General features: G+C 43.2%; 1 protein-coding gene across 1 annotated transcript in view; it reads right to left on the reverse strand.

Annotated features, from left to right (window-relative positions):
• Positions 1-19,952, reverse strand: part of trioa (trio Rho guanine nucleotide exchange factor a) — a 319,083-nt gene that overhangs the window by 63,898 nt on the left and 235,233 nt on the right. Inside the window, 2 exon segments of the mRNA XM_060942859.1 lie at positions 16,330-16,499; positions 16,654-16,845. Of these exon segments, the coding sequence (XP_060798842.1) occupies positions 16,330-16,499; positions 16,654-16,845 (362 nt within the window).

The following is a 19,952-nucleotide window of genomic DNA, read 5'->3' on the forward strand; positions in this document are numbered from 1 at the left end:
CGTCTGTGAAAACGGTTCATTACTGCATCCACAAATGCAAGTTAAAACCAGATATAAATAATATCCGGAAACACCGCCACCTTCTCTGGGTCTGAATCCATTTACGATGGACTGAGGCGAAGTGGAAAACTGTCCTGTGGTCTGACGAATTGAAACTTAAATTATTTTTGGAAATCACGGACACCACGTCCTCCAGGCTAAAGAGGACAGGAACCAGCGCACAGTTCAAAACCCAGCTTCTGTGATGGTGTGGGGGCATTAGTGCACAAGAATGGGATAACAATCGACTTTCAAAACTACAGCAATTGGTCTCCTCAGTTTCCAAACGTTTACCAAGTGTTGTTAAAAGCAGAGGTGATGTATCACAGTCGTAAACATGCCCCTGTCCCAACGTTTTTGAAACGTGTTGCTGACACCAAATTCAAAATGAGTGTATATTTTTCAGGAAAAAAAACCCCATGTTTTTCAACATTTGATATGTTGTCTTTGTATTATTTTCAATGACATATAGGGTTTCCATGATCTGTAAATCATTGTGTTCTGTTTTTGTTTACATTTTGCACAGCTTCCTCAATTTTTTTGGAATTAGCGTTGGAATGATTTGAGCATTTTTACCTCATATGGTGCACACAGTACACCGACACTGTTCATTTTCATTCTTTGACAGTTGTATAAAAGTATAGCCTGAGCATACACTAAAGTCATTCAGACTTGGAGGAATATTTACGAGAACTTGACCGTCCTAAAACACAATAAGAAGGCTTCTCTGTGTGATGTTTTGTGCAACATGCAATAGATCAAACTCCTTCAGTCAAGTCCAACCCTGGGAAAATTGAGAACCCATACTTATGGTTTACGGAGTTTGTTTTCCAAGCTTAACAACCGGACTGGTTAAACTGGTATTGTGGGAAAAGGACACGGACCCAAAAAAAAAAAAAGTTATAGTATAAAAAGTTATTTATACCCACAAGTGCAAATTTGACTTTGCTGAAAAATGACCTCACAAAACCAAAGTGTGGTTAATTATCAGCTCAAGATTTCAGACATTACTAATTTCGACTTCCAGTTCATTCATATTCAGCACTGTATTATTTATTTCCATAAAAGCACATTATTACTACTTTCACTAAAACCACTTCATTATGTACAACACTGTGACAACAATCCCCGTTTCAATTTCAGTCTGAAAACAAGCAGCAATAGATCAAAATAATAATTTCCTGTAATATATACAGTGGATTAAAAAAAGTCTACACAACCCAATTAAACTGGCAAGTTTTTGTAATGTTAAAAAAAAAAAAAAAACCCACGTCCAATTATTCTGCTTCTTTGCAAAAATGCTCCAATTCCATCACATTGCGAGGGGATTTCCTGTGCACTCTTCAAATCATTCCACAGGTTTTTCAATAGGCTTTAGGCCTTCACCATTCCAAAACAGCGATGATTTTCTTTTCAAATCATTCCTTTCCCCGAGTTGTATTTGTGCACTGAGCTGTTACATTGAAAGGTGAAACTTTTCTTCACCATGATGCTGCCACCACCATGCTTCACCATGTTCCTTGGGTGATGATCAGTCATAATTTTGCCCCAAGAATTATGCCCAAAAAGTTTGACTTTGGTCTCATCAGACCAGAACAGTTCCCCATGTCACGAACACGAGAGACTGCAGCCACATGCAGGAAGTGAACAGGACTTGACAGCTATTCCTGCAGCTCCATTAATGTTGCACACAACAACGCAACCAGGATATTGTGAGGGGTTTTTTTTTTTCGGTTTTCTCTTGCATTTTGCTGATTGGTGTGCATCACATTAAAAATGATCTGGCATGATTCATCTTGGTTTCATTTTTTTATATCATAAAAACCTGCGATTTTAATTTAAGGGATGTGTCTTTTTTGATCTGCACTCTATCAGTCATAATTTAATCAAGTCCAAATTGAAATAAGCCACACAGTGGAATAATTTAAAATCGCGAATTCTTATCGAGATTATACAAGAGAAAATTACGAATTAAAAAGGAAATGGCAATAATGGTAACCAAATCATTCACTGTGAATAATAGCCACCATTTAGCCATGTAGGCCTTAGAGAGAACATTTCGATGATTACAAAGCTCAATCCACTGACATTAAACATGTGTGAAAAGAAACCATGACTCCGGGTTACAGTGTTTCATAAGCCAAGCAAAAAAAATACAGAATATTCCTTTCCAGCACTGAACGCAATATAATTGCTTGACCTTCATGACAGAATAACTTACACCTTCATTATGAAGGACCACAATTAATCAAATAAGGCATGGACCTGTGGGTTTGATGTGTGTTTTGTATTCGGAAGGCAAACTAAACATGAGACCACACGCCAGTGAGTGCGACTGTGTGGTGGGTACGCCAGCATGACAGTGAGCTTCGAAGCTTTTTTTTTTTTGTCCCACTGTGCATGGGTGGTTGAAGTACTCCTAGACATAATTAGCTGACAATTATTAAAGCTGTGGTTATGCAACCAGGACTGTATAACAAAGTGCCAGGCGTATAAGAACGAGTGGGGTGGAATGGAAGGGGGTGTAAGTGAGTTTCAAGAGAGGATGACATCACCAGTGACACTCTGATTAGTAAACTCACAGCCACATTGCTCCATCTATGTTCACCTCTGATGTTCTTACCACCTATTAATCCCTCTGGCTCCACATTACCCATATTCACTCTCCTCCCACGTTATCTGTAATCCACATATGTGGTACCTCTCCGTCTCTTTCTATTGTGCATATTAAAGTTACAATCAACGATTTTAGGTTCTTCAAAACAAAACTCCAATCATGCCGCTGCAGTCCGTGGCTGGGAGCCGAGAGATTGGCCGTTCTCTCCGAGTGGGAGTGATGGCATATACGCATGCCTGCCAATCACAATGACACTAGTCAATCATGGGCATCCTTCATAGTATTTTACTGTATCACGGACCTGCCTGATCCATCCTGGTGCTCTGTGTCTGGTTGGAATCTCATCACATCGCTCCTGTAGAGGACGGCCCCATGTGGACAGTTGGGGGTCGCGCCTGGAGGACGCTCTGGACTCTTACAGTGGTGCTTTTATGGCTGGGGACTGCAGTTGACTGGCTGACTTTGGGACTGTGGTTGTTATGAACGGTTTTGCGCTCGGGTTTCCGTCGGTGGGGGGTTTATAGCATCAACGAAGCTGACTTTATGTTAGGACTGTTAATGTTATAGTCATGTTGTCTGTTGTTGCCCAGATGGGGATGGGTTCCCTTTTGAGTCTGGTTCCTCTCAAGGTTTCTTCCTCATGTCGTCTGAGGGAGTTTTTCCTTGCCACCGTCGCCACAGGCTCGCTCATTGGGGATAGATTAGGGATAAAATTAGCTCATATTTTAAAGTCGTTCAAATTCTGTAAAGCTGCTTTGCGACAATGTTTATTGTTAAAAGCGCTGTACAAATAAACTTGACTTGTATTACAGTATTTTACTGCAATGTATTGTTCTTAATGTCTATTGTTTTGTATGATGTACAGGTAGTCGTCGACTTACGACCTATGCGACTTACGACCGATCAACTTTACGACCGTCTGGTTATGACTGGCAAGTGTTTCCCAACTGAGCGTACGACAGTTTCCGCCCCAGCTCCCGGCAGCGCCTCTCGCCGCGTACGACAGCTTCCGCCCCAGCTCCAGGCACATGCGCAGTCTCTCTCTCGCGCTCCCTCATACAGTTTCCGCCCCAGCTCCTGGTTTATGAAACGAGCAAATGCTCCCGCCAGCCCGAGCGCTGCAACAGCTGATGACGACGTAGACGACCCACAGCCAAGCACCAGTGATGCCAGCGGTCACTAAAGTTTGCATTTTGGTATGTTTCAAACTAAAATGTTTTCTATTTTTCACACCTGTATTTTGTACTTTTTGTTTTGCACATATTAAACGAATTGTACTGTACGCAGTGTAGTATGCAGTGTTTTACTTAAACCAAATAATGAGCCAAGGTAATGAAATAAGAAAATGTTGATAAAATAAGACTTTAAGATGATTACAATATCATTACACATCACAATATACTTACGTTCATTAAACATAGGCCGACTTACGACCAGATCGGTTTACGACCGGTCAGTCGTAACCAAACGCAGTTGTAAGTCGACGACTACCTGTATTTGTCTTTTTGTCTTCCGTGCCCAAGACAATTTTCCATTTTATGCAAGTTTAATGGACAATAAAGTAGTCTGATTCGTGAGCTCATATATGAGGAAGAGGGCAGATAGCATTTCACTCCAGGTGCGTTATACTGCCCTGTGACTGTGCAGCATGAGCAGCAGTTTGAAAAGATGCATGTGGCTGACTTCACGTGCCTCAGAAGAAGCAAGGTTTTAAGGCCAATTTATGCTGACAACACAGTCCTCGCAGATGGCGTCGCAGATGGCGTCTGCGTAGCCCCCCCCCCTTCGCAGACGCTCTGCGCACACCTCCCAAAAATTGTGACCACCGCAGAAGCCTCACAGACAGCGTCGCAGACAAGAGGGCTCTGATTGGTCCACTCTACATCTGCTGTACACGCACTTCCGCTTCCCTACTTTCCCGGTTTGGTTTGTTTTCACGACCGCCATTTTTAAAAACACGAGCGAAGATGGAGCAGCACGAAGAGCGGTTGATCGAGGAAGTACGTACATCTATACGACTCCCGTTCTAGTCATAAGTAACCAGAGGATAAACACTCCACTAACCACACCCACCAACTACTCCTAGCGATTTCGCGCCCCCTTGCGTTGTGGCGGTGAATAACATCGCGCACGCCTATTACTCCCTGCTCAACGATAAATTACAACTGTCTGCGAAAAGCTATCTGCGAAAGCCTTGTCGCAAGAGCATGCAGAGGCCTTTAGCCCACACCTTCTCCAGTTTTTTAGCTGTCGTATGATATGGGAGTGCTGAGTGGTGAGAAATAATTGGCAGGTGAGCAAAAGAGAGAAAAGAAATAAAACCATTACAATGTTTGCCTTCAGTGCTCTCAAAACATATGCAGATATACGGCCTAGATATGTGCTAGAATGTCTGAATACCAGTGCAGGAAAGAGAGCTTTCTGGATTGACAGTAGGGCTGGGTATTGGCACAGATGCCTCGATTTGATTCCGATTCACAAGCTCACCATTTGATTCTGATTCAACATCAATTCAACAGGAAGAAGATACGAAATACGAGATAGCAAAAGTTAACCCAGAGCGCAACATCTAAACTGGCTTTAATACTAGTCAGAGGCTGTCTATTTATTTCTCTGGCTTTGTTTTAACATAGCAGAATTGAACCAAGAAAACCCATTTCACCCCAAAAATGCACATTAGCCTAAAAGATTGATGCATAAATTGTACAGATTGATACGGAATTGGACAACTTAAAGTAGAGACACTTCCTTGTTCTGAGTAGTTGCCGGTTTGTGGTCAACATCAGCTTTTCTACAGTATGTGAGGTGCCAGAGACCAAAAGCTTTCATCGAAGCATGTAATTTTTTGACAGCTAAAATATCAGGAGAACTATGATTAGAAATAGTACAGAAAGTGTTCAGATTAAAAAATAATAATAATTAATTAAAAAAAAAAAAAAAAAAAACTGCTGAATGCACCTTTAATCTTTAAAGGAACAGTCCACCGTACTTCCATAATGAAATATGCTCTTCTCTGAATTGAGACGAGCTGCTCCGTACCTGTCCGAGCTTTGCGCGACCTCCCAGTCAGTCAGACGCAGTCAGACGCGCTGTCACTCCTGTTAGCAATGTAGCTAGGCTCAGTATGGCCAATGGTATTTTTTGGGGCTGTAGTTAGATGCGACCAAACTCTTCCGCGTTTTTCCTGTTTACATAGGTTTATATGAGCAGTGACATGAAACAAAGTTCAGTTACACAAATTGAAACGTGGCGATTTTCTATGCTATGGAAAGTGCGCACTATAATGACAGGCGTACTAACACCTTCTGCGCGCTTCGGCAGCGCATTGATATCTGAGCTCCGTATCAATGCGCTGCCGAAGCGCGCAGAAGGTGTTAGTACGCCTGTCATTATAGTGCGCACTTTCCATAGCATAGAAAATCGCTACGTTTCAATTTGTGTAACTGAACTTGTTTCATATCACTGGTCATATAAACCTATGTAAACAGGAAAAACGCGGAAGAGTTTGGTCGCATCTAACTACAGCCCCAAAAAATACCATTGGCCATGCTGAGCCTAGCTACATTGCTAACAGGAGTGACAGCGCGTCTGACTGACTGGGAGGTCGCGCAAAGCTCGGAGAGGTACGGAGCAGCTCGTCTCAATTCAGATAAGAGCATATTTCATTATGGAAGTACGGTGGACTGTTCCTTTAAAATAAGATAAACCTGCTTACGTTTACACAACCTCAGCCGCTAATTAACGAGTTATACAGGTTGCAGTACTAACACTTAAAAGCTAAATGCCCACGTCTTCATGGCAACGTATCTTTATGATAGGTCTTCATAACAGGACCACATTTTATGAGGAAACACCTTTGATACCACATACATTAGTGTCAAAATTCAACCCACAAAAAGTGCATAATCTGACTTGATGGGTCAAGAAGTCACGTGACATAACGTATTAAATTTTAATACTCTAACTGCTGATGTCACATGCAGTACCCTGGTGAAAAATAAATGTGCTAAGCGTACTAAAATTTAGCATACTGTTGTGTACTTGAAGCCACACTAATCATCAATATACTTCAAGTGTGTTTATGATTAGTTAACTTGAGGCATGCTATTTTGGAACAACTAATTTTGTACTAAATATATTTTAATTGTAATTAAACTGTAGAAAAGTGCAACTTGAAGTGTATTTAGTGTACTTTTATGTGCTAAAGTACACACAACTTTCACTTAAAGTATATTTTAGTATAATATATTTCTATAAAGTGTAATAGTATAATTATTTTAAAGTGTGTTAAAAGTGTTAGCATGGGGGGCGTCGTGGCTCAGGTGGTTAAGGCGCCATACCATGAATGCGGGCGACCCGGGTTCGATTCCGGTCCGAGGTCATTTCCCGATCCCTTCCCGTCTCTCTCTCTCCCGCTCATTTCCTGTCTCTACACTGTCCTATCCAATAAAGGTGCAAAAAGCCCAAAAAAATATCTTTAAAAAAAAAAAGTGTTAGCATGAAAGCGTGATAGTATACTCATCTCATCTCATTATCTCTAGCCGCTTTATCCTGTTCTACAGGGTCTCAGGCAAGCTGGAGCCTATCCCAACTGACTACGGGCGAAAGGTGGGGTACACCCTGGACAAGTCACCAGGTCATCACAGGGCTGACACATAGACACAGACAACCATTCACACTCACATTCACACCTACGCTCAATTTAGAGTCACCAGTTAACCTAACCTGCATGTCTTTGGACTGTGGGGGAAACCGGAGCACCCGGAGGAAACCCACGCGGACACGGGGAGAACATGCAAACTCCACACAGAAAGGCCCTCGCCGGCCACGGGGCTCGAACCCGGACCTTCTTGCTGTGAGGCGACAGCACTAACCACTACACCACCGTGCCGTTGCGTGATAGTATACTTTTTACATATTTACAAAAAGTACAATTTGTGTAAGTACATTTTCAATATACTATTGAAAATATGAATATACTTTAAATACAATAAAGCACATTTATTTTTCACCAGGGTAATGTGCATCATGCATCATTTTTTCCCCTCTACATATTATAATACTACAAATAATAGAGGACTAATGGATAACTTCCCTTTCATATTAAAGGACCAGTCCACCGTACTTCCATAATGAAATATGTTCTTCTCTGAATTGAGACGAGCTGATCCGTACCTCTCCGAGCTTTGCGCGACCTCCCAGTCAGTCAGACGCGCTGTTAGCAATGTACAACCCCGATTCCAAAAAAGTTGGGACAAAGTACAAATTGTAAATAAAAACGGAATGCAATAATTTACAAATCTCAAAAACTGATATTGTATTCAGAATAGAACACAGACAACATATCAAATGTCGAAAGTGAGACATTTTGAAATTTCAGGCCAAATATTGGCTCATTTGAAATTTCATGACAGCAACATCTCAAAAAAGTTGGGACAGGGGCAATAAGAGGCTGGAAAAGTTAAAGGTACAAAAAAGGAACAGCTGGAGGACCAAATTGCAACTCATTAGGTCAATTGGCAATAGGTCATTAACATGACTGGGTATAAAAAGAGCATCTTGGAGTGGCAGCGGCTCTCAGAAGTAAAGATGGGAAGAGGATCACCAATCCCCCTAATTCTGCACCGACAAATAGTGGAGCAATATCAGAAAGGAGTTCGACAGTGTAAAATTGCAAAGCGTTTGAACATATCATCTACAGTGCATAATATCATCAAAAGATTCAGAGAATCTGGAAGAATCTCTGTGTGTAAGGCTCAAGGCCGGAAAACCATACTGGGTGCCCGTGATCTTCGGGCCCTTAGACGGCACTGCATCACATACAGGCATGCTTCTGTATTGGAAATCACAAAATGGGCTCAGGAATATTTCCAGAGAACATTATCTGTGAACACAATTCACCGTGCCATCCGCTGTTGCCAGCTAAAACTCTATAGTTCAAAGAAGAAGCCGTATCTAAACACGATCCAGAAGCGCAGACGTCTTCTCTGGGCCAAGGCTCATTTAAAATGGACTGTGGCAAAGTGGAAAACTGTTCTGTGGTCAGACAAATCAAAATTTGAAGTTCTTTATGGAAATCAGGGACGCCGTGTCATTCGGACTAAAGAGGAGAAGGACGACCCAAGTTGTTATCAGCACTCAGTTCAGAAGCCTGCATCTCTGATGGTATGGGGTTGCATTAGTGCGTGTGGCATGGGCAACTTACACATCTGGAAAGACACCATCAATGCTGAAAGGTATATCCAGGTTCTAGAGCAACATATGCTCCCATCCAGACGACGTCTCTTTCAGGGAAGACCTTGCATTTTCCAACATGACAATGCCAAACCACATACTGCATCAATTACAGCATCATGGCTGCGTAGAAGAAGGGTCCGGGTACTGAACTGGCCAGCCTGCAGTCCAGATCTTTCACCCATAGAAAACATTTGGTGCATCATAAAGCGGACAATACGACAAAAAAGACCTAAGACAGTAGAGCAACTAGAATCCTACATTAGACAAGAATGGGTTAACATTCCTATCCCTAAACTTGAGCAACTTGTCTCCTCAGTCCCCAGACGTTTACAGACTGTTGTAAAGAGAAAAGGGGATATCTCACAGTGGTAAACATGGCCTTGTCCCAACTTTTTTGAGATGTGTTGTTGTCATGAAATTTAAAATCACCTAATTTTTCTCTTTAAATGATACATTTTCTCAGTTTAAACATTTGATATGTCATCTATGTTCTATTCTGAATAAAATATGGAATTTTGAAACTTCCACATTATTGCATTCCGTTTTTATTTACAATTTGTACTTTGTCCCAACTTTTCTGGAATTGGGGTTGTAGCTAGGCTCAGCATGGCCAATGGTATTTTTTGGGGCTGTAGTTAGATGCGACCAAACTCTTCCGCGTTTTTCCTGTTTACATAGGTTTATATGAGCAGTGACATGAAACAAGTTCAGTTACACAAATTGAAACGTGGCGATTTTCTATGCTATGGAAAGTGCGCACTATAATGACAGGCGTACTAACACCTCCTGAGTGAAGGTATCACTGCGCTGTCGAAGCGCGCAGAAGGTGTTAGTACGCCTGTCATTATAGTGCGGACTTTCCATAGCATAGAAAATCGCCACGTTTCAATTTGTGTAACTGAACTTGTTTCATGTCACTGCTCATATAAACCTATGTAAACAGGAAAAACGCGGAAGAGTTTGGTCGCATCTAACTACAGCCCCAAAAAATACCGTTGGCCATACTGAGCCTAGCTACATTGCTAACAGGAGTGACAGCGCGTCTGACTGCGTCTGACTGACTGGGAGGTCGCACAAAGCTCGGAGAGGTACAGATCAGCTCGTCTCAATTCAGAGAAGAACTTATTTCATTATGGAAGTACGGTGGACTGTTCCTTTAAATGTAATACTTCTTACATTAAGCTACATAAAATCTGCACAAATCTCACAGGCATATTCGACATACACAATGGCTCATTACTTATAATGTACATTTAGCTTTAATAATACAACCCTGATTCCAAAAAAGTTGGGATGCTGGGTAAAATGTAAATAAAAACAATGCAATGATTTGCAAATCCTTTTTGACCTATATTCAAACTGATAAACGTTGTTTTGGGGTTTTTTTTGGGAAATATACACCTCATTCTGAATTTGATGCCTGCAAAAAAGTTAGAAGCGGGGCAACAAAAGACTGGGAAAGTTGTGGAATGCTCAAAAACAACTGTTTGGAACATTCTACAGGTAAACAAGTTAATTGATAATTGGAAAGGATCAGTAGTTCACAAGCAAGGATGGGGCAAGGTTCACCACTTTGTGAAAAACTGAGTCTGCAAATAGTCCAACAGTGAACAACGTTTCTCAAAGTACAATTGCAAGGAATTTAGAGATTTCACCATCAACAATCCATATCATCATCAAAAGATTCAGAAAATCCAGAGGAATCACTGCACATAAAGGGCATGGTTGAAAACCAACACTGAACGCCCATGACCTTCGATCCCTCAGGCAGCACTGCATTAAAACTTGGCATGATTGTTGATGGTGGACATTACTACCTGGTCTGGGGAACACTTCGGAAAACCATTTGTCGGTAAACACAGTTCGTTGTTGCATCTACTATGCAATGCAAAAGACGTCAACAAACATCCAAAAAACGCTGCAGAATTCTCCAGGTCTGAGCTCATTTGAGATGGACTGAGGCTAAGTGGAAAAGCGTGCTGTAGTCTGACGACTCCACATTTCACATTGTTTTCAGAAATCATGGATGTTGTGTCCTCTGAGCTAATAAGGAAAAGGACCATCCAGATTGTTACCAAGTTCAAAGCCAGCGTCTGTGATGGTATGGCGGTGTGTTACTGCCCATGCAATGAGTAACCTGCACATCTCTGAAGGCTCCATTAATGCTGAAAAGGTACATACAAATTTTGGAGCAAAAACGCTGCCATCCAGATTATGTCTTTTTCAGGGACGTCCCTGTTTATTCCAGCAAGACAACGCCAAACCACATTCTGGTTTTTGTTACACCAGCGTGGCGTTGTCGTAAAAGAGTGCAGGTGCTAAACTGGCCTGCCTGCCTCCCACTGAAAATGCGTGGAGTATTATGGAGTGCAAAACGCAACAGAGACTCCGGACTGCTGAGCAACTTAAGTCGTATATCAAGCAAGAATGGGGAAAAAATGTCTCATCTCATCATCTCTAGCCGCTTTATCCTGTCCTACAGGGTCGCAGGCAAGCTGGAGCCTATCCCAGCTGACTACGGGCGAAAGGCGGGGTACACCCTGGACAAGTCGCCAGGTCATCACAGGGCTGACACATAGACACAGACAACCATTCACACCTACGGTCAATTTAGAGTCACCAGTTAACCTAACCTGCATGTCTTTGGACTGTGGGGGAAACCGGAGCACCCGGAGGAAACCCACGCGGACACGGGGAGAACATGCAAACTCCACACAGAAAGGCCCTCGCCGGCCACGGGGCTCGAACCCGGACCTTCTTGCTGTGAGGCGATAGCGCTAACCACTACACCACCGTGCCGCCCGGGAAAAAATGTTCACTTTCAAAACTTCAACAATTACTTTCCTCAGTTCCCAAATGCTTACTGAGAGTTGTTACAAGAAATGGTGAGGTAACTTAGTGCTAAACATGCCCCTGTCCCGACTTTTTTGTAATGTGTTGCGGACATCAAATTCAGAATGAGTGCATATTTACAAAAAACAATAAGGTTTCTCAGTATGAACATCAAATATATTGTCTTTCTATTGTATAATTTCAATTGAATATAGGTTGAAAATTTCCATTATCCATAACCATTTATTCTGTGCAGGGTCGCGGGCAAGCTGGAGCCTATCCCAGCTGACTATGAGCAAGAGGCGGGGTACAGGACAAGTCGCCAGATCATCGCAGGGCTGACACACAACCATTCACACTCATTTTCACACCTGCAGTCAATTTAGAGCCACCAATTAGCCTAACCGCATGTCTTTGGACTGTGGGGAAAACCAGAGCACCCGGAAGAAACCCACGCAGACACGGGGAGAACATGCAAACTCCACACAGAAAGGCCCTCGTCGGCCGCTGCGCTCGAACCCAGAACCTTCTTGCTGTGAGGCGACAGCGCTAACCGCTACAACACTGTACTGCCATAGCTCGAAAAGGATTATATAAATCATTGCATTCTGTGTCATCCTCGTTAGTATAGTGGACAGTATCTCTGCCTGTCACGCGGAAGACTAGGGTTCAATTCCCCGATGGGGAGACTTTAACAATATATTAGGCGGCATGGTGGTGTAGTGGTTAGCACTGTCGCCTCACAGCAAGAAGGTCCGGGTTCGAGCCCCGTGGCTGGCGAGGGCCTTTCTGTGTGGAGTTTGCATGTTCTCCCCGTGTCCGCGTGGGTTTCCTCCAGGTGCTCCGGTTTCCCCCACAGTCCAAAGACATGCAGGTTAGGTTAACTGGTGACTCTAAATTGACCGTAGGTGTGAATGTGAGTGTGAATGGTTGTCTGTGTCTATGTGCAGCCCTGTGATGACCTGGCGACTTGTCCAGGGTGTACCCCGCCTTTCGCCCGTAGTCAGCTGGGATAGGCTCCAGCTTGCCTGCGACCCTGTAGAACAGGATAAAGCGGCTAGAGATAATGAGATTGCATTCTGTTTTTATGCTTTACACAGCACCCTAACTTTTTTGGAATCAGGGTTGTATAATCAGAATCAAATCCAAATTTGGCTGGACTGCTGGACTGGCTGGCTGGGTGTGCGATGTTTGTGAGGGTGTGAGTGACGTGGATAAAGCTGTGCAGGAGCAGTGTGAGCCAGCTGACAGAGAGCTATAGTGCCTGAGGGGTGCTGAGAGTCAGAGACTCCAGGACCTATAACAAGCTTCTCTGTCTATCTTTCTCACTCTCTCTCGCACACATGCACATGTACACACACACTTTCTCTCTTGCTCGGAGCTTACATAAGCAGGCAGACCTGCTAAAAACCAGACTTTATGTTTCGCTGCTGCAGCACGCTGCATATAGATTATGACTACGACAAATTCTGCTAGCAGTGAAGCAAAAAAAAAAAAAAAAGATCCAAAATCTAGCAAACCATACTGCAGCACTGAGTAGAACTCGGCTGATCAAGATTTTAATTCTTTATACTCCAATTAGTAAATAACTTTTTTTTTTTACACTAACAATTACATTTTTCTCCATTTTGCTGTTACTGGGACAGTTTTCTCGTCCATTTTTTTCCCCTCGTCAGTGCTACTAAGCTTTCCAACTTTAATTGCATGATAATGTAGTCTACAGTTCACAGCAGTTATTTGCACTGGTTTCTTCCATCCAGGACCGTTCCAGATCTGCTCACTATCAACAGGAACAGTGTGTAAAAACGTAACACACATTTTCCATATATTCTCTCCACAAATCACAGATCTAATCTATCTTGTAGAAACCATGAAATGTTTACGTTCAGCCAGTAGTTTGCACCGTTGATCTGCTGCTATTCAGACAGTTGAAACAGGTCTGTGTGGACAGATGCAGGATACAGCAAGGGAACAGAAAGCAAGGTGTGCCTTTCAGGCAATCAATCAATACCACACCCCTGTCGAGATTTCAAAATACACAAGGAAATGTCAATATTTCAAGACTCGCACATGACTTGACCTCGATTACTGTTTTAATTTGGGGGGAGACTGCGCTTTTGCTATTTCTTTGAGCTATAACATATACTAGGTGTACTATGATCTTAAAAGGTAGAGATTCTGATCACCCTTTTATCAGGATCAGAAGTCTGATTCCCGACAACGTCAGCCATCCATAGCCGGGAAATCAAGAGAGGAAAATGGACCCTGAGTGGGAGAGATGACGTACCATCTCTCTCCCCTGTCAATCAGAGGGACAACAGGCAATCTTGGGGCAAACAAACAAACCCCTCCAGCCCTCTTGTTCTGTCGTCATGCCTCGTCAGCATGCACCATCCTGTATATTTATCATATTCTCATTCCGTCATGTTTGTCCTACTGGATGGAGTACTGCACCATGGTCCTGAAAAAACGACATTTTGTTCCAAAGTAGACAAATTATACGGAGCAATGACAATAAAACCCACTTGACTATTTAATGGCATTAACCAGGTTTGAGCTGATGGACAGTGGTAACAAGAACTTCAAATAGAGTCCGTCTATCACAACTGCGATTAAATTGGGTGATTCAAATGGCAGAAAAATTGTCTAGAGATTAAAAGGTTTTTCACACGCAGACGGCAAAATTGCTCCATCTTCCTCTTTCCGCCTTTTCCGAGGCAGAAAAGGTCAGAATTCCCTCTCAGCGCTGCTTTTCATACAGCAGGTAAAAACGGCTTGCGGTATGTGGTAACCACAGTAACAGCAATGCTAAGTACTTGGCCATTTTTTTAATGCCCACAAGGTATGTACCAAAAATAGGAAATGTATGACTACCTATTTCATATAATACCCATTTTAATTCAACAAAATGTAAACATAGTTGAAGTGATTTGAATGGATTTGTGCACAAACCTTGGATTAACATAGAAAATGACACTTTTTATTTTTTTCGCGGTCCGGTTTCCATCAAATCCTGCACTCTGATTGGCTGGCGAGAAAAAGATGATCAAAAATCTTATAAATTTTTGCCAGCATTTCTCACGAGAATAGCATTCATTTTACGGCATGGATAGCGATAACGACAGTGTTCACAGCGAAAGCGAGTTTTACTACCCTGAGGAAGAAGAAATGAAAGAAAACATTTCAGGAGAAAGCTAAAAACCTCTAACTGTTGCTAACGCCAAGCAAAAACATGGCTGAATCCTGAATGACTCAATTTTGTATAAATAGGGGACTACACAGGCAGCAAAATGTAGTTTTCCTGCCATGGAAGTGCACTTGTATACCGAGGAGGAAGGCATTTGCATTACAGCCGTGAATGAGGATTCAAAATAGCATTAATGTTACAGCATGGATAGCCATAACGACAGTGTTCACAGCGAAAGCGAGTTTTACTACCCTGAGGAAGAAGAAATAAAAGAAAACATTTCAGGAGAAAGCTAAAAACCTCTAACTGTTGCTAACGCTGAGCAAAAACATGGCTGAATCCTGAATGACTCAATTTTGTATAAATAGGGGACTACATAGGCGGCAAAATGTAGTTTTTTTTCCTGCCATGGAAGTGCACTTGTATACCGAGGAGGAAGCCATTTGCATTACAGCCGTGAATGAGGATTCAAAATGGCGGCTCGCCTCGGCTCGGTTTTCCCTTTCAGGCGCTCTCGTTTTCTGCTAGAATTTGGTAAAGAAAAAAAAAAATATGTTTATTATTTACCAGCTTAAGGTCAGTCTGTATCGTGAAATACGGTGCCCTCGGCCTTGAATACTGACCCGGCCCAGAGGGCCTCCATCAGTACTTTCAAGACCTCGGTCACGGTATTTCACGATACGGACCTCCCAGCTGGTAAATAATATATATAAATGTGTAGAATACACGCCAATACCCCAGTATCTTAACTTGATTAAGCTAAAAGTGAACAACATCAACTGTGAGCTACTGATCACTTACGTATCCCCGCACTCTCGCTTATATCAGAATGCAAGCAATCGAAGGAATAAGACACTTATTATGAATGCTGACGTCAACAAATAATTACCCCTGAAACAAGTAAAGAGCAGTGTTCTATCCAGGGATTTCAAAGAACATCCTGGTAAACTGTCATTTTGAAATAGCGACAAAATCCACCCTATATGTTTCATAAATACATTTAGTCGGTAAACAGGAAGTCAATGTGCGACAGACTTGAAAACGATATACATGGTATAGAACTCCAAGCTGAAGCTCGGTACCAAATATCAAGCAGGTGTGATTTGTAGTTGCTGAGAAAAGTGTGAGGAAAATTTTGTAAATCCACTATGTTTCATAAATACCGTACATTTAGTCGGTAAACAGGAAGTCGATGTGTGACAGACTTGAAAACGATATACATGGTATAGAACTCCAAGCTGAAGTTTGTTACCAAGTGGCTATGATTTGTGGTTGCTTAGAAAAAGGGGCGTTTCGAACGGACGGAGATAAACCAGTATACTCCCTTCCCCCCGTCCTTCGGAGCAAGGGTATAATGACGTACGTCACGTTTGGGCTTGATGTTTGAGAGAACAGGTTTTGAGGAGTGTGAGTGTACCTGAGCTGCTGAATGAGATCCTCGCCCTCTTTGATGACGTTGACTGTAACCTGCAGCGTGGTTTGCTGCTGCTGGCCAAAGCGTTTGATGAGATCCTGCACCGCCTCCACCGACTCAGCATATACATCATCGAGCAGCTCCTTCTGTAGCTCTTCCAGCCATGTCCACAGCTACAAAACACACACACACCAACCACATGCCTCAAAGCTGCTTCAGCAAGACATTCAACCTGTGCAGAAGCACTTTAATGCTGCTAATTCTTACTGTGTTAGAGAACAATCTGCAGCAAATCAGAAAAAAGTAAAGTGAAACACGCTGAAGCACCTCTTTTACGTGGGTGTGGAAGGCGACGGACATGTCGAGCAGGACCTTACGCTGCTCTACCCGCCTCACAAAGTCCTGGATGCGGTCCTCCAGCTGGTGGGCGGCCTGGTAGATCTCCTCCGGGTCACACTCGCCAGTCTGAGCCAACTGCTCCGCCGCCTCCAGAAGCTTATCTGCGTTGGTATATGTGTTCTGAGCCATGCACACAAACATCATACACACAGTCAAGACTACAGCACAGAAACATACACTGCATACACTCACATATACACTACAGTACTAACACGTCTTTTAGCATTTACTGGCACCGATGGTCTTCCCAAGCAACACTTTTCAACTGAATGTCTATCTGATCAATCTGCTCTCGGTCCATCCATCTAACTCTCTCTTCTGCATCTATATGATGTATCTAGACAGTCAATCCCATCCCCTCTATCTATTCTATATAATATAGCTATGATTTGTCCATCTATCTACACTGTGTGCACAATTATTAGGCAAGTTGTATTCCTGAGGATTAATTTTATTGCTGAAAAAAATACAGTGCTCTCAGGTGGGGTTTACATTAGACCGTATCAGCTGATCATCAGATTAACGTTTTTAAAAACGATTAGCGTGCACACAGCAACGCCAATACATGATTCGCGTGCACACAGCAACGCCAATACACGGATACGCTAATCACATGACTAATTCGGCACGTAAGTTGAAATGTGTCAGTGCGGCTCATCGCTTCCTCCTCAGCGGCTGTGCTCCAAATCACTCCGCCCTGAACAGCGAGTGCCCTCTGGAGGGTGCGCACTCCGGCCCTGCACAGCTCACAGAGCGCGCGCGAGTGAAGTGCACGAGCAGTGATTCGGGACTGAGCCGCTGTGTGCAAGTCACTTACCACTTGCAAGTGGAAGGATGGCAAGCCTAAAGACAATCATAACTACACAATGGGCAGTATTTGCATCAGTATTTGCAGTATTTTATACTCTTTAATGAAAGGTGATACAAGGCGGAAGTCCGCGCCGTTTTTCAGCAGTCGCGTCACATGACCAACGCCAGCGAATCAGGAAGGTGGATGTCACAGTGACGTTGTCCAATGAGACGCCAGCTAGAGCTCAGCACAGCGTATCCGCGTATTCTCAATGTTTACACAGCACCGGACCAGACACGATCTGGATTGAATACGTGGACCCTGGCGGATTCCCGTTTCCCAGCGTTTCCAGGCGTTTTAATGTAAACGGACAGTGCATCCGCGAAGAAAACGAGACAGATACGGTCTAATGTAAACTTGGCCTCAGTCAATCCAAAATAAACCTAAAACCCGAATGTTTAACAAAGGAAAAGGGAGTTTAGGCTTTCTCAGGGGAATATATACAAGTGTGCACAATTATTAGGCAACATTTAGTGTGCAGAATTATCATGCAATGAAATGAAAAGCTAAAATTTTCCCATCTCACTTGTTTATTTTAATTTTTAGACCAAATAAACAACTCAGAATTAACACACACACACACACACACACACACACACTTTGGGCATTTCAAAAATATTCAGTGACCATTATAGCCACCCTTCTTTTCAATAACTGCCATGAGCCTTCCATCCATGGAGTCTGTTAGCTTTTTGATTTGTTGACGAACAACTTTTTGTTCAGCAGCAACCACGGCCTCCCAAACGCTGTTCAGAATGATGTATTTTCTTCCCTCACACTTAAGAAGGGCCCACAAGTTCTCAATACCGCAAGTTGGCCTAGTGGTTAGTGTGTCCGCCTCTCGATCGGGAGATCGCGAGTTCTACTCATGGCTGGGTCATACCAAAGACCATCATAAAAATGGTCCCTACTGCCGTCTGGCAAGGCACGCTGCAATACAGATGCGAATGGGGAGTCAAACTCTCACAGTTACCAGAGGACTAGCCCCCTATTGTAACCCTAGCTGTGTAATAGGCCAGAGGCCGAGGGCTACGGAAATGGAGATCGGGGCCGCCCTATGCGCCACATGGCGTGGGAAGGAACTTTGACAAGTTCTCAATGGGGTTTAAGTCAGGTGAGGAGAGGGGCCATGTCATTCCTCTGACATCTTTAAGGCCTTTGCTGGCTCACCAAGCAGTAGAGTACTTGGATGCATGTGATGGCGCATTGTCCGGCATAAAAATTATGGCCTTCTTGAACGATGCCGACTCCTTCCTGTACCACTGCTTGAAGAATGCATCTCTGAGAAACTAGCAGTAGGTTTGGGAGTTGATTTTAAGTCCATCTTCAACCTGAAATGGTCCAACTAGCTCATCCTTAACAATAGCAGCTCATACCAGTACCCCTCCTCGACCTTGCTGGCGTCTGAGTCAAAGTGGTGCCGTGTGTCCGTTAGTTATCCAGCTGCAGGCTCGCCCATCTGGTCCATCAATAGTCACTCTCATTTCATCTGTCCATAAAACTTGTGAAAAATCTGTTTTCAGATATTTCTTGGCCCAATCTTGATGTTTCAACTCGTGAGTCTTGTTTCGTGGTGGCCGTGTTTCAGCCTTCCTTACCTTAGCCATGTCTCTGAGCACTGAACAGCTTGTCCTTCTGGACACTCCAGGTAGGCTGCAGTTCTGGAATATGGTGGCAATGGAGGATAAGGGGTTCCTGGTAGCTTCACATTTAATCCTTCTCAAGTCTTTTGCAGTTAATTTGCGTCTTTTCACGACCCTGTTGACTATGGACCCTTTTCACGTGACGTCATGACAAACGTGGCCGCCATTTTGGACATGTACTACCAGTAGTTTACCACAGCCAACATTGAGGAACGGCAGCCAAGAAAGTGTTTATTTTCAGCAAGACTTCCATCATGCCACTATATTGTTGTGCACCTGGATGTAGTAACCATCAACAAACAAGGCAAGGGTTATCATTTTATCGAATCCCGGTAGATGCTGACCGACGGAGAAGATGGATAGCGGCATACCAACGCTTGTGTAGTGACCACTTTGTTGGAGGTAAAACGAATAAAATTAGCCAGAAAAGGCATTACATTGCTGTTAACATTCCATTCTAGTTTACTGTAATTATGATCTGGCAGCTATTTACACCAGATCCAGTGTAAATAGCTGCCGGAGCCAACGTCCGAGGTTCTGGAGCGCGCTAGCTCGTGGCCGGCCGGAGCGCGCTCCAGCAAGCTCGGACGTTGGCTCCGGCAGCTATTTACACTGGATCCGGTGTAAATAGCTGCCAGATCATAATTACAGTAAACTAGTAAATACAGTTTTCTGCATCTCGCTCCTTTTTCATGTTTGTCGCCTTCCTCGCATTCAAACCGATTCGAGCCGAA

The sequence above is a fragment of the Neoarius graeffei genome, chromosome 16 (assembly GCF_027579695.1).
Source record: "Neoarius graeffei isolate fNeoGra1 chromosome 16, fNeoGra1.pri, whole genome shotgun sequence".
Lineage (NCBI taxonomy): Eukaryota > Metazoa > Chordata > Actinopteri > Siluriformes > Ariidae > Neoarius > Neoarius graeffei.